General features: G+C 40.2%; 3 protein-coding genes across 4 annotated transcripts; 1 reads left to right on the plus strand and 2 right to left on the minus strand.

Moving 5' to 3' along the window:
• Positions 1–216: 216 nt before the first annotated feature.
• On the minus strand, positions 217–6,616 carry poll (polymerase (DNA directed), lambda). Its single transcript, XM_049570915.1, has 9 exons — positions 6,568–6,616; positions 5,558–5,700; positions 5,084–5,381; positions 4,703–4,820; positions 4,199–4,537; positions 3,525–3,698; positions 2,187–2,315; positions 1,360–1,528; positions 217–1,256 (listed from the first exon to the last, which is right to left on the minus strand). Exons 1-9 carry the CDS (start codon positions 6,585–6,587, stop codon positions 895–897), a joined length of 1,752 nt encoding a protein of 583 aa, XP_049426872.1. The 5' UTR covers positions 6,588–6,616; the 3' UTR covers positions 217–894.
• A 223-nt stretch (positions 6,617–6,839) lies between these two features.
• On the plus strand, positions 6,840–9,395 carry dpcd (deleted in primary ciliary dyskinesia homolog (mouse)). 2 transcript variants are annotated; one of them, XM_049570936.1, is made up of 6 exons: positions 6,840–6,946; positions 7,614–7,694; positions 7,801–7,925; positions 8,095–8,228; positions 8,402–8,504; positions 8,924–9,390. In XM_049570936.1, exons 1-6 carry the CDS (start codon positions 6,883–6,885, stop codon positions 9,026–9,028), a joined length of 612 nt encoding a protein of 203 aa, XP_049426893.1. In that variant the 5' UTR covers positions 6,840–6,882; the 3' UTR covers positions 9,029–9,390. The 2 variants fall into 2 exon arrangements, with proteins under 2 accessions (XP_049426893.1, XP_049426894.1); XM_049570937.1 differs by having other exon boundaries at positions 6,850–6,946; positions 8,402–8,498; positions 8,924–9,395.
• Positions 9,396–11,325: 1,930 nt separating this feature from the next.
• Positions 11,326–15,309, minus strand: fgf8b (fibroblast growth factor 8b). The gene is made up of 5 exons (XM_049570934.1): positions 14,741–15,309; positions 14,615–14,651; positions 13,850–14,030; positions 12,233–12,339; positions 11,326–11,951 (listed from the first exon to the last, which is right to left on the minus strand). The coding sequence occupies exons 1-5, from the start codon at positions 14,797–14,799 to the stop codon at positions 11,655–11,657; spliced, it is 681 nt and encodes a 226-aa protein (XP_049426891.1). The 5' UTR covers positions 14,800–15,309; the 3' UTR covers positions 11,326–11,654.
• Positions 15,310–20,665: the final 5,356 nt, after the last annotated feature.

Here is a 20,665-nt window from a genome sequence, read left to right on the forward strand (position 1 = left end):
CTCAGTTTTTAACACACTCACACAACCAATGGAGCAATTTAGGGTTCAGTTTCTTGCTCAAGAATACTTTGACATGCAGACTGGAGGAGCCAGAGATCGAACCCTTGATCTCCAGATTAGTGGACAACCCGCTCTACTACTGAGTCGCAGCCGTCCAGCAACAATTAACAACTGCACAGTTCTGATCACCGAAGCAAGACACAGGAACAGATCTGCTATTATTATTACTCTCTGGTGTATTTTATTATCATTACTCATTTCTCAGATAAATACAGTATCAAGCATCTCCAATATTAAAATGTCTTTAAAACAGCCAGTTTACTCAAATTGCAAAATCACATAGTTTCCACTTATCTCTAGTGGCATCTAGCCCTGCACATAGTCTTGGATTTACCTGTTTAAGTTTTGAAATATTCACCTTTGAAACTTTTGCTGCCAGTCTTATCTGATGGACGTTTCACAAATCGACATAACACTTAACAGCAACTTATCTTGTAACAATGTTCTTGGTTACTCAGCTTATTCCAGCTACCTTCTGTTGAAGAAACCGACCCCGACAGCAATATTATATTCACTGTATTGGACTGAGGTTGCAGCAGGAGTGTTAGAGGTGGACATCTCAAAACTTCAGCACATTCCACTTAAACAGTCTACGAGGACAGATACAAGTGTGGTTAAGCAGGAAAACTATGTTACTATTGCTATTGCTATTTGAGTGAACCCAACCCTTTAAACTGTAAAATAAAATTAGCATTCAAGTCATGATCTAAGTAGTAAACATTCTTAAAACTGTTTGTTGAGCATGATTGCAGTGTTCATTGTCATCATTCATCATCATCATTCTTCTATAAAACCAGTTAAGGCATTCTGATTGGCTTAGTGATTGGCTACTCATCACCAGTCCCTTTCATGAGGCTCCCTGTACGGTATGCCTATAAGACTAAACACATCTTTTTCTGTCAGTGTAGGTAAGGGAGTGCCGCCGTGCACCTTCACGCTACCCTGTCGCACCACATCTTTGTTCAGCGAGTGCTCCGATAAGCTCATGTGTTTTGTCTTTGCCAGGGCTCTCATTGAACGGTTGAAGTGTGCCGACCCGGTGAAATACATGATGGCACAGGCAAACTCATTGTAGGGCACAACAATGATGTCCAGCCGGCGATGGCGGTGGCCAGGTCCCGGCAAACGGCACACACCCAAGTATTTCTTCTGCTCGCCATTCTCCTCGTGGCTCACCAGGTCGTCTGTTAAAAAGCCTTAGAAATAAACAGTTGGGTTGTTTAAGGTTTCACTTCAAGAAAACAAACCTGCAAATAAGACATGAGAAAATCCTTAACAGCTAAAGAGGAAGGAGCTCACCACTGTCATGGAGGATCTGTAACACCTTGCTGAAAACCCCCTTGTGGGATTTGCCATCAGGATGAGATATAAGTACATCAACATCTCCACATGTGGCCTTTCCCCGACGGTAGGAGCCACATGCCATCGCCACCAGGCCTGGGTCTATGGCATGGGCCACGTCCTTCAGCTACACCCAAAACAGAGACAAAATATAAGCTGTCATCTATATGAGAGTGATGAGGGTTTTCTTTTTGTTTTGTTTTTTATCTTTGGCTTCTCAATAATAGAAAAGCACAGTGTTTATTTTGTATGTTCTCTTGTATTCCCCATGCCACTGGCAAACAAGTAAGCTCTTACCTGTCTGCAGCCAAATACTGGGAGGTAGGCTTTCTAAAGCATCACATATTATTTTGACAAGCCTGAGGGAGTACACATGCTTTAGTCATCTATCTAACGTGCACTTTCTATCTGGCAGCTTTGAAGGAAAAAGAAAATCCAAGTAATACAATATGAAAACAACTAGCGTTGTACTCAACGCTCTGGAGTGAACAGGTATCTGGCTAACTTAAGATGCAGCTACTTTTTTGAGTTTCAAGAGTTAGTTTTCCCCTTTGGGATGCCCCACTTTGTGAGAACACAGTCTGCTTTTCCCATTATCAACCAGTCAAGGAAAGCTGACACAAACTTTTTCCTACCTCAAGCTTACTGCTTCCAAATTACTGAAGGTTAGAGGGAGAATCTTTTTCAGAGATATCTCACCTCTTTGTTCTTGACTTAACATATTAAAGTGGTGAAAGATGCAGTCATCATCACAGAATCATACATGGCAAATGAAGACGCATTACCACTTTCTCTATGGCTGCTGCTTCTTCTCTGGGCATGCGATCCAGAAAGTCGTCGTAGTGCTTGAGTCCTATTTTCTGAGTGCTGGTCAGGTGGGCTTTTGTGCGGATGTCCTCCAGTGTGCGGAATCCCTGGAAGACAAATAATATTTTAAAGAAATTCTTCAAAGAATACAGACTGTTGTATATTAGACAGTTGCCTTCTGTTTCTTTCTTTCCTTAGTTATCAACCTAATTAGGAGTAAAAAAAAAATGACTTCTACTTCTTACAGATTCTGATGAATGCAATGCATAATATAACAAATATTTTATGTTGAAGATCAGCTGTAGAGATGTCTGTCTTCTCACTAATAGAGTGGAACTAGATGGCACTGAGCCTGTGGTGCTAAAAGCGCCAAAAAAGTACATTTGAAAAACTCAACAGCAATGTCTCTTTCCAGAAATTATGACCCACTTACTCAAAATAATCTGCAGACCTTGTTGTGAGCAGTTCAAGTAGGAACTATTTTCTTCCTACTAACCTATACCTGCATCGCTGTGCAGAAGGAAGAGTGCATCTACTCATGGACGAGAGGTTCGTGCTCGAGATGTAAACATTAATGGCGTCCTCCTCAGCTGAGCTGTAACATTAGCTAGCTCAATGGTGCTAGGTGAGCTAGAGGCAGATTCATGCTATACTTCTGCCCAGTGGTGCAATTGGAGGATGTAGTTCAGTAGAGAGAAAATAGTCCCTACATGAGACTGCTAACAACAAGGTCTGTGGATTATCTTGAGTAACCAGGTCATGATTTCTGAAAAGAGACATTGCTGTTGAGTTTATGACCAATATTTCCAACACAGGGCACTTCACACCAAAACAATCTAGATTGATAAATAGCACTAGAGGTAAGAGGAAAAGTATGTATTTTTGATGTGGGGGTGTACTGTCCCTTTAAATTTGGTTTTTAAAGAGTTATATAAGAGTTAGATGCGAGGGTCTTTTTACGGTTTGGAAATAAACTTGTCCATGCTCTCTGGCGGATAAACTATGTATGGAAGACACTATTTCTTAGTAACCTGCCTTTCTGCAAGTCCTTGTTATTTATCAAACAATATACACTTAAACACCAATATCTACGCAATAAACTGATATCATTACTATATCAGCCCGGCTGATTTATCAGCACAGCTTTTATCCAGAGTTTCAATCTGGACCAATCTGGACTGTATTTCTATTATCTGTTACTACCCGCAGTTATCTTTTCACCAAGCTGTAAATTGTACTTTGATATGAGTAGCCTACGGGTAAATAAAACCTGTTACCTGAAATATTCTAATTTAATGTGTGTCTTTGTGTCTTACCTGTTGGTACCACAGCTGTGCAGTTTTCGCTCCTGCACCCCAGATGTTAGTAAAAAGCTCCAACACTGGCACAGCCTCCCCGATGTGATCTAGCTTCCGCAGGTGACCGCTCTCCATGATCTCATCAATTTTGTCGGCCATGCGTTTTCCAATTCCCGGGATCAGACAAGCCTCCTACAACAAATTAATAAAGGTTCTTATTCAAAAAGGAACATACCCAGAATAATTTGTATACTTGCCTGTCATACAACAAAAAGTACTTGATACAGTATATCCAACAAACATACACATTACTGACACTACCAACAACATAATATTAAAGGCATACTGTGCAGGATTGTTGGTGTAAACCCAATCACCAGCGAAAGTAAAAGTAAAAGCCAACTCCAGATTGACTGCTTGGTGTTTCGCTTCGCTACATTTGCATTATTTTACCTTTTATATAAAGCCCTGAGCTCACATGAGCGCTGTTAGGGTACACACCCATAAACGTCCCGAGCAAAGAAAATAAGAAAAGCCAGGCAGAGGGCAGAGTCTCTGCAAAATAATACACCGCCACACACTTCCAGTGGGTCATAAGTGATGACTGAGAGGCATTACTTCTGTATGAGTCTATACTTTTTTTTGGAAAATCCTGCATGGTATGTCTTTTGCAAGCATCTGCATTAGCCTACCTGATATGAGGTAACAGGCTTGTGGTAACTCTTCAGCGCGTTGACAGCTTTGGAGTAGCCCAGCGCCCTCCACTTGTCCCCCTGGTGTGTGTAGGCCTTGGCCAGCACTTCCAGTTTGTCTGTGATGTGTTTGTTGAAGTTGTTACTTTTGGACTGAGAGGACTGGGCACAGACCCACCTCCCTGAGACCACCTTCTGAGCAGCGGCGTCTGAACCGGGGTCGAGGCTGGGGCCTGGAGTCTGCTCTTTGGGGTGCTGGCCAGTGATGAGAGCTTCCAGGTCATTCTGAGAGACCCCATCTTCATCTCCTTGCACTTCCTCTTTGGTGTCTTGGAATGTCTGAGAGTGAAATGGAATGTTAAACTATAATACAAATCCAACGCACACAGACTTGTTGTTTTCATGTGTTCAAGGTCTAGCTTCTGTTTCCCTATTGTGCCAAATGATTAGTGACTGAAAGTCTGCAGAACCTGTAAAACCTGTAAACATGACCTGGAAACCTACCGTGTCTATGGTCTCGTCTTGCTTGGTTTGATCAGGCAGAGGCTCTACAATAGTTTCTACAACAGGCTTGACACTCAGCAACTCCTCTTTAATGTTTTCATGCTGTGTTTCAGATTCCCTAAACGGGGAAAAAATGAAAAAACTTTGTAAGAGGACTGACTGAATCTTCTTACAAATATCTGCTGCCTCAATGTCCACACAGTTTTGTAAATACTTTAATTTTAAGGGGTAAATGTGACCTACAAGTGAAAAGTAGATAAATGTTCACTATGGCTTACTTCTCTGTAGTGAACTAACGAGCACAAGTCTGTGTATGTGATAAATTGGAAACATCATCAGATACACATAAGCATTCTGAAACAGTACTATTGGGTCACTTACCTCTTGGGTAAAAGAAGACTGTAGCTGTCAACATCCAGCAGTTGTTTCTCACTGATGCACAAACTCAACCACATGCATTTCACCAGATGGACTCCAGAGGGCATACAATCCACTTTCAGTAAACGCAGAGCCCTGTCGCTGTCCATGTTGTCATCCACAACAACATGAGTGACAGTGGGACACAGTGAACTCTCTGTCTGTCCTCCATTCTGCTGAATTTGTCTTTGAAAGATATGGCATCTGGCATTTCCTATTCCAGCAGGCAGGATGTACACTGTGACACCATTAAAAGTGTTTCCTGGGACAGAAGAGAAGAGCGCGTTACAATGAGCAAATATGTTGCTTTTTCTGGCTTCTGCTTTTGTGTTTTTTTTCCTCGTAATCTATGTCTTTTACGCAAGTTTAGAATTTCTTTTTAGGCCAATCATCCTAACTTTTCTCTCACACACACATACACTCACACACAGTAACAACCTGTGACTTCACATTCGTCAGGTTTCTTCTTCACTGGGGGTGCATCCTTTTCCTGGAACACTTTAGCTCTTTTAACTTTGGGAAAAGCTTTCATAATGCCGTGACGAGGCTCCATCTTCTCTCTTGTAGGGGGCGCCAGTGGCCTGTGACATAGACAGCAGAATCATGATGTTATGTATAACTTTGAAGAGTAAAACCCACACACAAACCTGAAACATGAGCTGTGTACTATTAATTTTGCACTACAATACAAGTCTAACATTTTTTGAATATGTAGTAGGTTCACGCTGAAAGACTGACTGAATTTAAGTATTTATTTGCCTTCAATACACAGACAGCGTGCCCCCTGTCAATATATTCCTGAATATCTTTATATTATCTAATCTTATAAAACTAATACATTAATCTGTATGTAATTTATTATTATTTAAATGTTGAATCTGGTCAAGGTAGAAGTTATTTTAATTACTTAAATCTACATTAACAAAACAATATAACTGATAACATGACCATTTCTGTTGAAAGTAAAGTAGTAATCTGCAAGGACCTCAAATTTGTTTTAAGGTTACAGTACCAAAGTAAATGTAATTTGTGTCATGTCACCACTGCAATTTGATTGACGCCTTCATAGTATCAAATTTGGACACAGACTGGCAGGAAGTGGGAGCTGTTTGGGCTTGTCCTCAGTGTAAATAATATCCAGATAACATTAGCTGACACAGCAGTTAATTCTGCTTCGTAAAACAGGCTGAGAAATCTTTATGTGATATAACTATATACAAAAAATAACATACATTAGAAAAAAGATATATAGTTAGTGATAGCTAACTCGCTTTAGCTTATTATAACGTTAGAACCGGTTAGAACGAGCAAACGGTCGGTAATTAGACTGCTTTAACTTCTTTTTTCAGTCAATATTTATATTAAGCTTTAGGTTATTTCAACATATCCGAATATAATTTAATATTTGAAGCATAAAACTCTTAAAAGTGTAATATTTTGGCTCTTACCCCTGTTCAGACGGAACCATACGTACACAAAACACGAGGAACCAAACCGGACAACATTCCGTTTAAATGTTTCACTTCCGGGTTATTATTTTATTTTTTTTTTAATTTATTTTTTGTCTTTTTAGATGTAAATTGTATCTTATTATAAACTGACTGTACACATTACATCGTGTTTGCTTTTAATAACTTCTAGATTTATAAATTCGTGTTAATTCTAAAAATAATTTCCTAATTTAATACGTTTGTGACCTCGGTTGCTGTGGTTACGCTTTGAGTCGGGAAGTGTCTCTCTTCAACAGAAACAGCTTTAGAAACATGGCTGTGCAAAGCTGGATTGATATCCTGAAATCGTCCAAGAAAACAGCTTTGATACACGATGGTGAGTAAGTTACAAAGAAGAGCAAGTTATTCAAATAGATAATAGATAGACAGCGTGAATAGTTGATCATTAGTAGTATCATTTTGCCTGAATGAACTCAGACTGTTAGCTTCCCAGCTAACATTAGTATCACTAGGCAGCATGCAGGTGGTACAACTGGTCCTTTAGCACATTACACATGTTGATTTAACAGAAATGGACGGTAAAACTCGCACATTAAAAGACGTTTAGATAATTTCTCAACAGCCTGTCGCCAGTTTCGCGCAATTTCTGGTACATGTCTCAGAAAAAGAGGCATGCTCTCTGGGTGTCTTTACAGTCTAGTTAAGAGATTGTAAGATGTCTCTTATCAAGGAGTCTGGTTTACCTTTCTATTAGCATCTCTGCTGACTTTTTCACTGATCCCTGAAATAGTACCATTTATCTATTCTTAGTATTCTTAGTGGTTTCAGAATACAGAAATTATAGCTTTTTTATTTGGCCAAAAATTAATTAATATTGTAGTTTGCAAAATGAACGACATATTTAATATAATACTCACTATTCTAGCACCATCACATGTAATGTTATGTTAGCACTGACACCAGTTGATTTGTGTTAGAAACACATTATAGTATTTTGTTTTTGTCTAGTTTGTATAAAAAATATTTCCAAATTCCATCTTAAGGAAAAAGGAAGATCCACTACCTCTTTACAGATGGAAAAGAAATGGCAGAGGAGTATGACTTACAAACAGATGAGCTCATCGGTAAGCAACAGGTCTTGAGGGTCACACAGTAGCATATAGCTTCTGGCATTTTGAATTTCAATGGCATACGTTTATGTGTCTTATCAAAATGTGTGATACTTTTCAGTACGAAAGTGGCGTAATAAAAGCACACTTGGAGCAAAGGGCCAATGGCAGGTAGAAGTTGGGGAGCCAATTGCAGGCCCTGTCACTTCTTTGGATTCGGATGTGATCAAGGAGAACTGCTCCAATGTGGGTTTCTTTTATGTTCTTTGTGACTGTGACTTTATAATTAGAATTTAACCGCTTCATTATCTGATGTGCATTTTTGTTTGTCTTAGTTCACTTTGATCCATTTTAAAGAAAAACTCCAGTAAATGTCATGTCTGTAAAATGGATTTGAATGCCTCTGCTTCCACAGCCTGTATTCATGCGTAAAGACACAAAGTCCAGCTTCCAGTGGCGAATCCGCAACCTCCCCTACCCCAAAGACGTCTTCAGCGTTTCTGCGGAGCCGTCTGAGAGATGCATCATCATAAAAACCTCCAACAAAAAGTAAATATGCATGAGAACACTGGGGTTCCCCTTCCATCTTTTCATTCACTTACCACACTTGTACACTTGTTGCATGTAATCCTTGTGTCCTCCCTATAGATGGCACTGTGCACAATGCATTCGCCTATACAGTGGCGTGACAAACCCATGACATCCTCTCTGTGTCTTCCCAGGTATTATAAGAAGTTCAGTGTTGCTGATTTAGATCGCAGTCAGCTGCCATTGGACAACTCCGCCCTCAGCTTCACTCACGCCAATAACACTTTAATTGTCAGTGTAAGTCCAACACAGCAATTAAAATCACTGATGTTATGTTACCCAGTGTTTTAAATATAAAGATGTAAGCATTAAAGCTTGATTCTTTTTTAACATGTTCTCACCTTAAATGTTGTGTGAAGGGAACCAAACCAGCAATCTGAATAGTTGCAAAAGTATCTTAAGAATATAATAATTTAAGTTTGTCTATTGAAGTATTTTATGCAGATCATGAGGATTAGATACAAGTCCAGAATTTGAACTCCATTTTCTCTCTTTGCACCTGTCACTCTCCTAAGTTCTTGACATTACAACAATATTTTTTATGCTTTTTATGCTTTATATCTTGCACGCTCTTCCAACATGATCACAGTGACAGATTTGCAGGAGGGAGATGGAGAGACTGTTGAAGTAATTATTTTTTCTTCTCCCTTGTCCAGTACAAGAAACCTAAGGAGATCTTAACCCTTGAACAGGAGCTACTGAAGGAGCTGAAGAAACTGAAGGGGACCAGCGAAGGGGACGTCGACTGCAAGACTCAGTGAATTCCAACTGTGGGAGCGGGAGGATGATTCTGTGTTGCATTCAAAGCAGAACCTCGCTGCGTTATTTTCCAGTCACATGTGAGCCCTTGTTTATTTTTCTTTCATGGATCCCTTCATTGAGAAGACCTTTGCAAAGTGCCTTGTCAATGGTTTAAGGCTTCTAATTGTGTTTACTAATGAGATGGTTCATTTATTGTTAGAGTTGTTAGTGTTGAAAGTTGCTCTGCCATCTATATTTGATACAGACATATTCTGCAAAACATACCATGTGTGTTTTGATGTCTCATAAACAGATTTATTAACGTTGCAGCTGACCTGTGGCATTATGAATGGAATTATGAAATGAAGTATTTACATAAAAAAAGTTGATTTGTATCACAACAGTGTCTATTTTTGCTTTTTGTTACCAAACCTACTCTGGAGCAATTTTGATGGGGGTCACATAACCCACCACCCTCCTTTCATTGATGTCCTTGTAAAACACTCAAAACACACAATGCCTCATCCCTGTTCGTTCCGGGGTCACTGTTACGAGCACAACCCATTTGTGTTAACTGAATACCCTCATGTTCCTTGCATGTAGTGGGCCACCCTGAAAGCCATTACTGAAACTCTGGTGAACGAGTGAGCTAGTGTTACTGTTTCCCTTTACAACAGAGGGTCACTCTGACTCTGGGGTCCATGGCTGAAAACTACACACACACACAAGTTAGAAATAGGCGCAACTGCTCCAAATGGATTTGATATTATTGTCTTAACAGGGACAAATATAAAAATGATATTTCGTGTTTCTTGATTCTTGAGTTCTATGTATATATGACATGTAGGGAAGGAAAAGAATCGCACAGATCCTCGCTTCAGAATGGGGTATTTGTCTACTTTTTCGTTTTAAAAAAACACACTGTCCAGTCAGAAATACTTAGACAGTGGATAAAAAAATAACAGTGCTGTTTAAAAGAGACAATGCCATTTAAATATAGCTTGTTTTAACCGTGTGATTCCTTGCATTTTTTACCACTTGTCCAAACCCAGAGAGCAAGTGCAAAAAGCAGAGACAAAACCACAGGTCTCTCTCGCCATTGTGCTTTGTCTTCTTCCAGATGGAAAGAACAGGAATACAAGAAAACATTTTGAACCCAGTCTGTCCTGTTGTTTTGCAAATTCTTGTGCGAGACTTTTTGACAAAAATGCATACTTGATCAGGTAGTGTTTGAGTGTTCGGTGTGTTAATACTGAATTCAGCTTGTAAGAGGTATTCGCTGTTGAATACCAAAGCATTCATTCTGAGGTCTTAATTTTCGTTTTTTAGTTTAATGCTTTACAATCTTCAGAGCTGGAGCTGCTGTCAAAACAAATTCCCGCGGGCAGCAAACACCGACTAACAAATTGGACATCCAGCTCATGCACTGTGAGAGCAGCCGAGTTCCTCTGTTCAGGGTCTTCTTCCTCCCCTGTCGTTTGGCCTCTGATGGTCATGCTCAACTGCTTCTGGGAAGAGGGTTTCTTTTCTGCCTCCCTTTCATTCCCGAATGCCTCTTCCCAGCCATTCCCCCTCTTTCAGCCGATGCCACATTTTGCCACACAGGCCCCGACGCTTTCTCTGCAACTCCCTCTCCACAAACCTTCCCCCCCCTCTCCTCCAGCCCCTTACCCCTCCCTGTGTGACTGGCTTCTTTTTGATAACTGACCCCTCCTCGTGTTATTATTCGAACCCACTATTGTATAACATGCCCTTTTATATGAGGTTTCACAAAGGGCCCATTTGATCAGAGGGTTACGGTGTGCGATCGTGAGAAATGCAACTACATGGTGGTAACCTTTGTTTGGGCCAAAATGGTGGGCTGACCTCATCGCTTTTAATGCATAGCTCAGGCCATTCAGGCCCAAGTCTCACTTGCTGAGCACATTGAATTCAGTAGCCTGTCACAGATATTGCCCCTCAGTTATCTGGGTCTCCAGCTTGAAGAAGAAGAAGAAGAAAAAAAAAACAACAGTTTTTGGGGGCGACCAACAATGGATGCTAGCTTTCCGTCCCAAAACAATCACACAAGAGAAAAGCCGAGCAGCTTGTGAACAGATTCTTTAGTGGTTTTAATATACACTCTACAATAAATATTTCCATCATTTGACACAATTTACATTTTTACAGTAAAAATATATTCATATATGTAGAAAAAAACAGGTTAAAAATTCTCCAGAATGGCCTCCTAAAGGCAGGATAGCATGTCAACTGAGACTCAGATGCTGTAACCACAAGGAAATCCACAGATAGCTGCCGTGTCTAGCTTCATTGTACTCATTTCTCTTTTAAACATTCTTTGTTGTAGAGCTGGCTAACATCTAACCAGAGGTTTTCATTCATGAAAACATCGTACTTTAAATGCCCCTCGATTTAATAAGTAAAAATCTGTCCTACAGTCTGTCTGAATTGAAAATAACTAGCAGATTAGATAGTCAATGGTTACATACAATCCAGTACAAAGAATTACACAAAGTCCACAAAATGAGGCAAAAAGTGTATGGGCACTTGACTGTAAAAGTTAATTTCTCTGAGAGCACTTGTTTCCCCTTGTAGTGGTTCTTCTGTGCTGGTTCATCCACAGTTCTCCCTCAGTGGTTTTAGTCCTTAGCGGCCCCCTGGGCGCTGGTGATGGGAATGTTTAGTCCGCTTGCTCAAAGGGTGTGCGGGGACACGCAGAGGAAGGACATCAAACGGTCTCCTCTCACTCAGCAAGTGCCCCCTGGGTAGACGCTTCATGAAGTGGGCCTCTCTCTGGTGCTGCTTGGTCTTGGAGGCCTTCCTCGGACGGCCCTTGCGTGTGAAAGCCATGTACCAGCCCTCGTACTTGGCGTTCTGCAGTGCCGTGTAGTTGTTTTCCAGAACAATCTCAGTGAAGATGCAGTCTTTGCCTCGTCCTTTCCGCTGGGAGAGAAAAAGAGAGGAGGGTGGGGAGAAGTTGAGGTATCTTGGACAATTTCCAGGAAGCAGAAACATCGTCTTCATTCCAAACAATCAAATACCCTGTGAAACCTTGAGAGGGCTGCGCAGACAAACCTCAAAATCAAATTTGTTCTGGCTTTGAATGCGTCTCGACAATATGTTGCCATAAGCTGCAAATCTGGAATAACATTTCCAGGGAAGAAACAAACTTCAAGATGTTGCCGCAGTTATACACAGCCACAAAGCTATGAATTCCAGATTACCTTGCCGATCAGCTTCCCCCTCTTGTTCATACATATGTAGTATCCTGTCTTCACCCCTTTAATGCGGACACGACTTCCAAAAGAGTCCGTCTCCACCTCCAGTTTAGCTGCACAGACAAAACACATCACAAGTAATGAGATGACACAGTTCTGACATGGTGCTGCAAACTCAGGTTATGAAGTTACAGTGCGTGAGACAAATGTATTCTCTACGTATGATGGAGACTGTAATAAAGTGGAGTTACATCATGTCATCATTAAATGTCACTAAACGGTTTTCGATCATGAGCAGTGAAGCAGAATCACGAAGATGACATATAAATCCCCTCTTAACCCTTTTATGCTCCAGTAGCTGCCTTTAACAAAGCATGCAGGCCTTCCAAAATAGCACCAAATGATAGTGATTTTGCACGGCGCGATTGTTGTCGGACGTCTGTAAATGCTGTGCTGTGATGCAGTTCAGACTGGGGATAAAGGAGAGTGAGAATACTGTGGTCAGGGACACAGCCACAAGCACAGAGCAGCGGTCAGATTTGGGCCGCTTACAAGAGTGACACCCACTTAGGATGTGTAGCCAATGTGTGCATGACTGACTCCCACTCCCTCTGTGTGTGTGTGTGTGTGTGTGTGTGTAGGCCAAGAAATTTAAAAGACAAAAGAGCACACAGGAGAGGCAAGGAGAGGAAAAGGTATAAAGTGAAGATGCTGACTTCACCGCTCCTTATAAATTGAGTCATACATTGAGTTGTAAAGCAATGAAAATTCCTCATAAAATAAGCCTCCAAAAAGCAGGCAGCAGCAGCAGGCATAGAGACGGGGATGGATGGTGGTGGCTGTGGTGGAAAGATGGCTAGACACACCAAAACCCTTTTGGTGACAGGATTTAAGTTTAAGACACTTTTTCCCCCTGGTTGCTGCACAGAGTCTCTCCTTCAAGTTCATCATAACAGGTGTCAAGGACTTTCTACGCTGGCAACACACCAGAGAAATAAATCATCTCCATAAGGCCATAAAAGATGGCAACACTGATGCCACTAACGATGTTTACAATTGCTACTCCTGTTTCTCCTGGCTCACACACTTTTCTACAGGCTGCCAAAGACGACAGAATTTATACGGCTTTTCAACACCGCCCCGCGCACCGTTGAATTTAAACAACTCCCGTGTTTGTAATGTGCATGTTTCCTTCTTTTATTGTCTTCCTGAGGTTTAAAAAAGCAGTGAAATGTAAGAAAAGATGGCCTTTAGCTGTCAGCAGGTTTGATAAATCTGGCTATAACACACCAGGGCTTCAAGTAAAGTTGCTTCATCATTTCAAAGACGATAAAAAGTTCTCTGCTTGAATGTATTAGCACATGTGGACATTTGTTCGGCTATTTTTAATTGTAGTATTTTTAAATACGTCATTATAGGTGAGTTTTGCTAGGCTAAATGTATAGAAGGTTATGAGAAGGTGTATTCTCGCGATATTTTGAGTATTTGTCTCTTAAATTGAGTAGGAACTGCCGCGAGTGCTGCTTAAATTGATTCACAATTCAGTTTTTTTTTTTTTTTTTTTGTCATTTAAAGTGTGTTTTTTCTCCTTAAATCATCCCCAACACTCTTTTAATTTCCTACCGTGCACGGCTCCGTCGTCTCCGTTGGCGTTCACCCGCTTGTTGCCGAGGACCTGGACGTGTTTCCCGCTGGTGCGGCTGTACAGCTGGTAGGTCCGAGTCAACCTGCGGCTCATCCGGTCCGACAGCCGGCTCTGCTCGGTGACATGGTGCTTGAAATTCGGAGGGGACTGCACAGTGTTCTGTCGGACAATAGGAAACACATGTCATGAAATATGAAATTACTTTTTAATGTCGCAGTTTTTTTTCTTTTCTTTGCAACTCAGGAAAGCCTCAACAATGTGCAGACTAAGACTTGCCAGTCAAACAGCCGAGGCCCAGGCCCACAGTTCATTATGTCATTCATCACATTTAAATAATACATCCAGCTTTTTTCTTCTTTCATTTATTTGTTCATCTTTTTTTCTTTTTTTTTTTGGAGATGCTTTCATGGACCCTCGGGGATGACATTTCCCTCTGATAGGTTGCTTTTACCACCGATGATCTTTCACCCCTTCTTGACTTCTTCTCTTTTTTCTCTCATTTCAGCCGCTCTCCATCCACATGTGTTTTAACAATTACTTTTTAGGCTGGAGCTTACCTCTTTTCAAGATGTTTGAATTGTTGCCAATTGCCATAGCACTCATAATAAAATGTTTTCATTGTTATTGCAGCCTATTGCACATGCAGAGACGCACGGCGCCTGCATACCTGTTAACTTTTACCTACTTAATTATAGAATTTACGCAACATTAATGCTTTTTATTGAAGTGAAAATGTGGGTTACCTGTGCGTAAAAGCAAAGCGCCGTGAACTGAAGTAACCTGAAGGGAAAACAGAAAAAAAATTAAAACCTGTTGCTTGAATTTGAGTCACACAGTCAGCTATATTATCTTGACCGCTCTTTACTTACAGATAACCTAACCTCGATGTTCTCAGCCTCATCTTGTAATAGTTCAAATATTGCTTCATGAATACTCCACTGATTCGCTGCTGGAAGCTCTCGGAAATAAAGTTCCTCCTGATGGAGATTTCAGATCGGTTTTATCCCCCTCTTGTGACACATAGAAGGTGATAGCCGTGACAATTAAGAGATCCAAAACTGTCAGGGTCCCATGCAGATACAGGATCAGCTCTCCTCTCTGCTGAAACATTAAAAAAAAGTCCAGATGGTTTAAAGGCGCTGCGGTGCCAATCCAATGTGAAAGTCCGGAGAGAAAGTGTCGCTGTCACCAAACTGCCTCCATCAAATCCGCTCCGTGTCAATCACTCTTTCAGTAATGAAGCTTTCAAGTCGAAATAAATCCTCTCTGACATCCTATGGCAGAGCAGTGGCGATTATTTTGAGTTTTACGCACGGATCTTTACGCATCAGCGGTTATAGATGCGCGCTGTGAATTTCATGAAAATGAGTGATTAAATGGATATTGAATGAATCCCACGAGCACCGACACGGCTTTATTGGTCAGCTGTGTTGTTAACGGCAATGATGCCACAGCTGTCCCTCTGTAAGATGCATAGATAGTAAAATCTCCAACGTCAAGCTTCCTCCCACACGTGTGTTTCTTGCGGTCGCCTCCAGTCCACATACAGCATCTGTCTCCCTCTACATTTAAATACTTTAACTTGCGGGAAAGTCAATATCCTCGGCGAGAGCAGGCGGAGCGTTCGAGCTGGAGCCAATTTGAAACTGAATACTTATTAAAACACTTTGCCTGCACCTATTTGCTCACAGATCCACAAACACAGAATCCATCAGTAAGTTGAATGTATAGAATTAAACAAGATGAAAGAAAGACATATATTATCTCTCATAAACAAAGGGGCTTATTTTTGAGTTTAACATGCAGGTTAAAAATCTAATATATCAGCATGTCTTCTAAAATGTTTTTAACTAAGCATTTATCCACAATCACACACATTATTCACGCACACGTCGTGATATTGCTCCATCTTCATCCATGTAAAATCACACAGCACTTGGTTTTCTATAAGCAGAAATGTCCACATGGAAAAATTCCCTGGCATGTACTTAAGAAAATCTACAGTTACATTAACTTATTCCCTGACTGCAGGTTAGAGGTTGTTTGGTGGTCCCCCAGGACAGACCTTGATGTACTTTTTCATCCTACATATGTAAGTAATATGTATTCCATGTGAACACATGACACAGAATGGTTTTCACATAACATCTAAAGCCTTCGCCTTGGATACAAATGCTCTCTCGCTCACAATCATTCTTCCATAACTTCTCACAAACCTGGTTTGATTTTCAAAAGTGTGTCCCGGGCCCTGGGTCTGCTACTTTCACAGCATGGCTTCGTACACTACATCATGCAATTATATTGTAATTATTCTTTGTGACAACAAAGCGGCAGGGTTTCCTGCAAGGGAACATGACTGTTACACACTTGTCTGATAGGGAAGAAAGGGGGCGGCTGGAACATGGGACACTTTGAACTTTTGCCTGTCAGGAACAGACTCTCAACTTGATCAACTGTGTAGACGAACAAACACTGGGAGAAAATAGCTATGAATAAAGATTTTAAAGTAGCCTTTTCTCTGTAAATTAAGTGTATTTTTGGATAACAGCCACACACTCTCACAGCTAATGAGATAGGTGAAGTATTGCATTTGAAATACAGGTAGTATAACTTTAATCCAGATTATGCATACCCCAAATATGTTAAAGTGTTGCATTTCTTTCCTGACTCTGAGATGTCTCTGAATTGTCTTTCTATTTGGTATTGTAACAGAAAAATGTAAGATATTTGCACCAGATTTTAAATGTGTCTTAAAGGAATACTCACCCACAAAATGACCATTTACATATCAGTGACTCACCCTGTGTTACCTTGAATTCAGGAAGAAAACTTTTCTTGCCTCCACAGTGAGTGATGAAATTGAAGCCATAGGAGTTCATATTTAGCAACAAAACTATTTCATAACATTCATTTACAAACTCTCACACAGCTGCTGCAGTAAAATCCAACTGTGTTTCAATAACCACACTATTAAGTATGCCACTATCCCAATACATAGTATGTCAAATGCACTATGCCAAAAATACCAGGATGTTGTAATGCATCTGGTTGCATTTTGCAGTATGCAAGCCAGCATGCTTTTCTGGTTATTATGACCCACAGTCCTTTGCACAGTGGAAGATGCGTCACATTGACTGAGCTGCAAACAGATGGCAGCTCACTGACAGCTGACAGAAGCCACAATGACGGATGACCAGTCAGATAGTAGTAATAATAGAAATATTAATTGTTTAAGTGAACAACATAATCATGAAGATTAACGCCAACAAAAAAATGAAAATAACAATGACAGAGAAATGTATCTGTAGGCTAATTTTACTGTTGTGAATATAAAATGTGAGAATGTATGCAGAAATAAATAACTTAAATATTAAAACTCTCTCCGTGTTGACCTCTGTCTCTATCTGGTGAGCTCAGCGAATAACTTTTTGTTTTATCTCCAAGGTAATGCATATATGAACAAGGGGGTCAAAGCTTAGGGCACAATGTTATGATGAAGTAGTATGTCCCGATTTTCAACAGTTCATACTTTGTAAGGGCAGCTGCAGTACGTACTAAGAGTTAAAAGGATTCAGGACGCAGCTAATGGTTCATTTATCCAGCCGTGTGCTCCGTACTTCCTAAACTCACTAATTAAAATACTTTAATGTATGATTAGCGCACCTGGGCAAGCACATGCATTTGAACTCTGCTCAAGAGCGTGAGAGTTTGTAAACAGATGTTTTTAATGGAGTTTTGCTGTTGTTAAACATGGACCCCTATGATTTCAATTCATCAAGAATTTTCTCAGTTTTTTAAATTTTCATTCATCGTGGACGCATGCAAGACAAAGAAAGTGTTCTTTGTGAATTCACCGTAACATGGGATTAGTAATTGATAAAAAAATAGTCATTTTGTGGGTGAACTATTCCTTTAAATAAGTGAGGAAATATGGATGGGAATTATAGTATCACTTTTCCTGTGCATGCTGATGAAATACATTTAGAGTTTCATTCACAAATTGTGAAAAATTGTGACTAAACATAAACACTGTACATTAGCATCTATATGACCGCTATAGATCAGAATAGAGGTGCTAATCTACAGTACAGATTAATTGATCAAAAGACTCAGATTATTGTCCTAATGAGCCAACACCAATTTCTGGACATTGATTCTTATCTGTGATTGTTCACAAAGCAGGCCCATGTTCTTTGCATGAACAGTATGGGAAACTTTTGCACCCTTCACACAGCCCAGCTGTACAAGAGTGAAGTATAACATATATATAATTGTGTGAGTTTGGTCAATGTCTTAGCTGTAAATCAGTCATTTCAGCCAATGCAGGGGATTTAGAGGGTGAAAATGGACCTGCCTTATTAGTTCCAGCGGGACACTGTAACAAGTGATTTTGCCACCTGGAACAATTCAGCTCTTTGTTCTTTCATATTTTGACCCCTATGAAGCAATGATTGCACATCCTAAATCTCAAATCCACATGCATGATAATTAAAGAGACTGAGTTTTATGAAGACCACACAATGACTCATCAAACGTGCACATTTGACTGAACCCGCAGATTAGTTCTGTCACGAGTCATTTACAGAGAATTTGATTAGGAAGAGGAAACCTGGAGAGATGGCTGGTCTTTGTAACACTCTACTGTACATAACTCAAACTCAACTTCAGCGTCATATACATTATTTATTCTTGTGCAGAACCTTTGCTTTTTATTTCCTGAGGTGAATTCAAACGACAGAGTTTAATCAAAATATGCAGATAAATGAATCAATCCCATCCACCGACATGTTCATATCTGTCAACATTCCCTCCTCACACAGGCAGCTGAGTTTCATATGCCAGAAAGCTCGGCAATATTTCATCATGAGATGGCTTTTTTATTCTCTCTAAGATATTTGCCAGCTTGCTTTCTTGTCTACTCTTGTCATGGTCTTGGGTCAGCCAAGAGCAGACAATGAAAGAAGTTCTGTGTCTTGATCGTTGGGAAAGCTGTCTATTTCCCACATCTTCAGTGATACTAGACAATAATAGCCAGTGGGGAAATATGAGAAGGAATTCAAATGCCTTGAAAAAATAGTCAGTATCTTATTGTAATTGCTGTTACACATGAATAATGACGAAAAACAAAGCCAACTTTAGACTTTCTTAGTTCTTTTTTTAGACAAAATGTGCAAAAACTGGTCTGCGTCTGTGCCTGATGATACTGTAATCATGGCTTGTTCATCTGTGATTCTTTAAGATCAGTGTTTCATTTCTGTTTGCGTGGCAGTCACTTAGAGTGAATAGCTTTGATAAATGTTCTGTTGGAGAGAGACATGTTTGTGACAGCGGAAATTAATTTTAATTTATAAAGTGCCACTGAAACAGAAAATTCGCTTTGGCACCTTTACTGATTCATTCCTGACTTATTCTACTGTTCAAAAGTTTGAGAAATGTGATTGTTTGCATTCTTGCTGAGAGTTAGATGAGGGATTGATCCCACCCCTGGCACACTAAGCAGACAGTTGGCTGTCAGTCAATATTGGGCCATCGGTGAGCGTCTGTTAGCCTAGTTTTTGCAGTGTGCCCTGCACCTTTGGTACTAGTTGGCTTTTTTTTGGCAGATTCAGCAAGTTGAATCAATGTTGGAGATGGCGGAGCCTGAGGGTGAGAGAAATTACTCTGATTGGCAGTGCAGCTCAGTGCATGAGAAGAGAAACAAAAATGAGGAAAGTAAACAAACAGCTAAAGAGGTCGCAAGATCAAAACAAACTTGTTATACTAGGTTAGATCATTGACACTGAGCTCTTTAGCATAAGAGGTTTTTAACTGTAATTTTTCACTTAAGCACAGTAAATATAATCTGTTATTTAAACATCAGGTTGTTCGTTAATGTGCTAACTGGCTAACTAGCGTTGTTGAATCCATCCTGTCAGTCTTCCAGCTTCTAAAACACACAGCCTGCTAGTATGGAGAATTATTTCCTCTAACTTACATGCAAGTTGGCCGTTGGCTGTAGTCTTTGCAGTGTGTTCAAGTACACATTTATGGCTGAGTCACAGGCAACACGAGGTGACACAACAGTCAGCCATCTTTGCCAAGATTTTTTTGATGTTGGCTTGGTATGTCTGGGCCTTGAGTCTACACTTGTTGCTGTAGTTTTTGTATGGATCAAAGAAATTAGCTATAATGTGCTCATTAGTGAGCTTTAGAGATGGTGGTAGACACAGCTTTCTTTATTTATCCATTTATTTTTTTAACCTTTCGACAATCTTGATGTTAAGCTAACTGACCGCTTGCTGTAGCTTCATATTTAACGTATGGACATGACAGTGCCAGCAATTTGTCATTTAATTCTAGGCAGAAAAAGTAAATAAGTGTATTTCCCAAAATGTTGAACTATTCCTTTAATTACACACAACATCTTTGCAAGTTATTATCATGAACTGATCTGCCCCTCAATCTTCATTGCTTAAAAAACTTGACTGAGAACATTTGGTTCAGTGCTGCACAGTCGATCTGTCTCCTTGACTCCACTTCAGTCTACAGCAGCCACTTACAATTTAGAAACAATTCTGTCTCTGCAAACGTAAATGGCATTCAGTTAAGGTGACCTGTCAGACATATTTGGCTAAAATTCTCCAGACTTTACATGAAAGGTTTCTCTGAAACATGATCAAAAGCTATCATTTTTTATTTTAGTTTTTTACATACCAAACTGTCTGCCGCCTCACTCCCAAGATTCTCTAGTGACCAGCTTTTCTGGCCTTTTAATGAGTTTGAGAAGAGTTGACACAGGTCCAAGTTTTGCCCCA

This window comes from Epinephelus fuscoguttatus, linkage group LG3, assembly GCF_011397635.1.
Source record: "Epinephelus fuscoguttatus linkage group LG3, E.fuscoguttatus.final_Chr_v1".
Taxonomy (NCBI): domain Eukaryota; kingdom Metazoa; phylum Chordata; class Actinopteri; order Perciformes; family Serranidae; genus Epinephelus; species Epinephelus fuscoguttatus.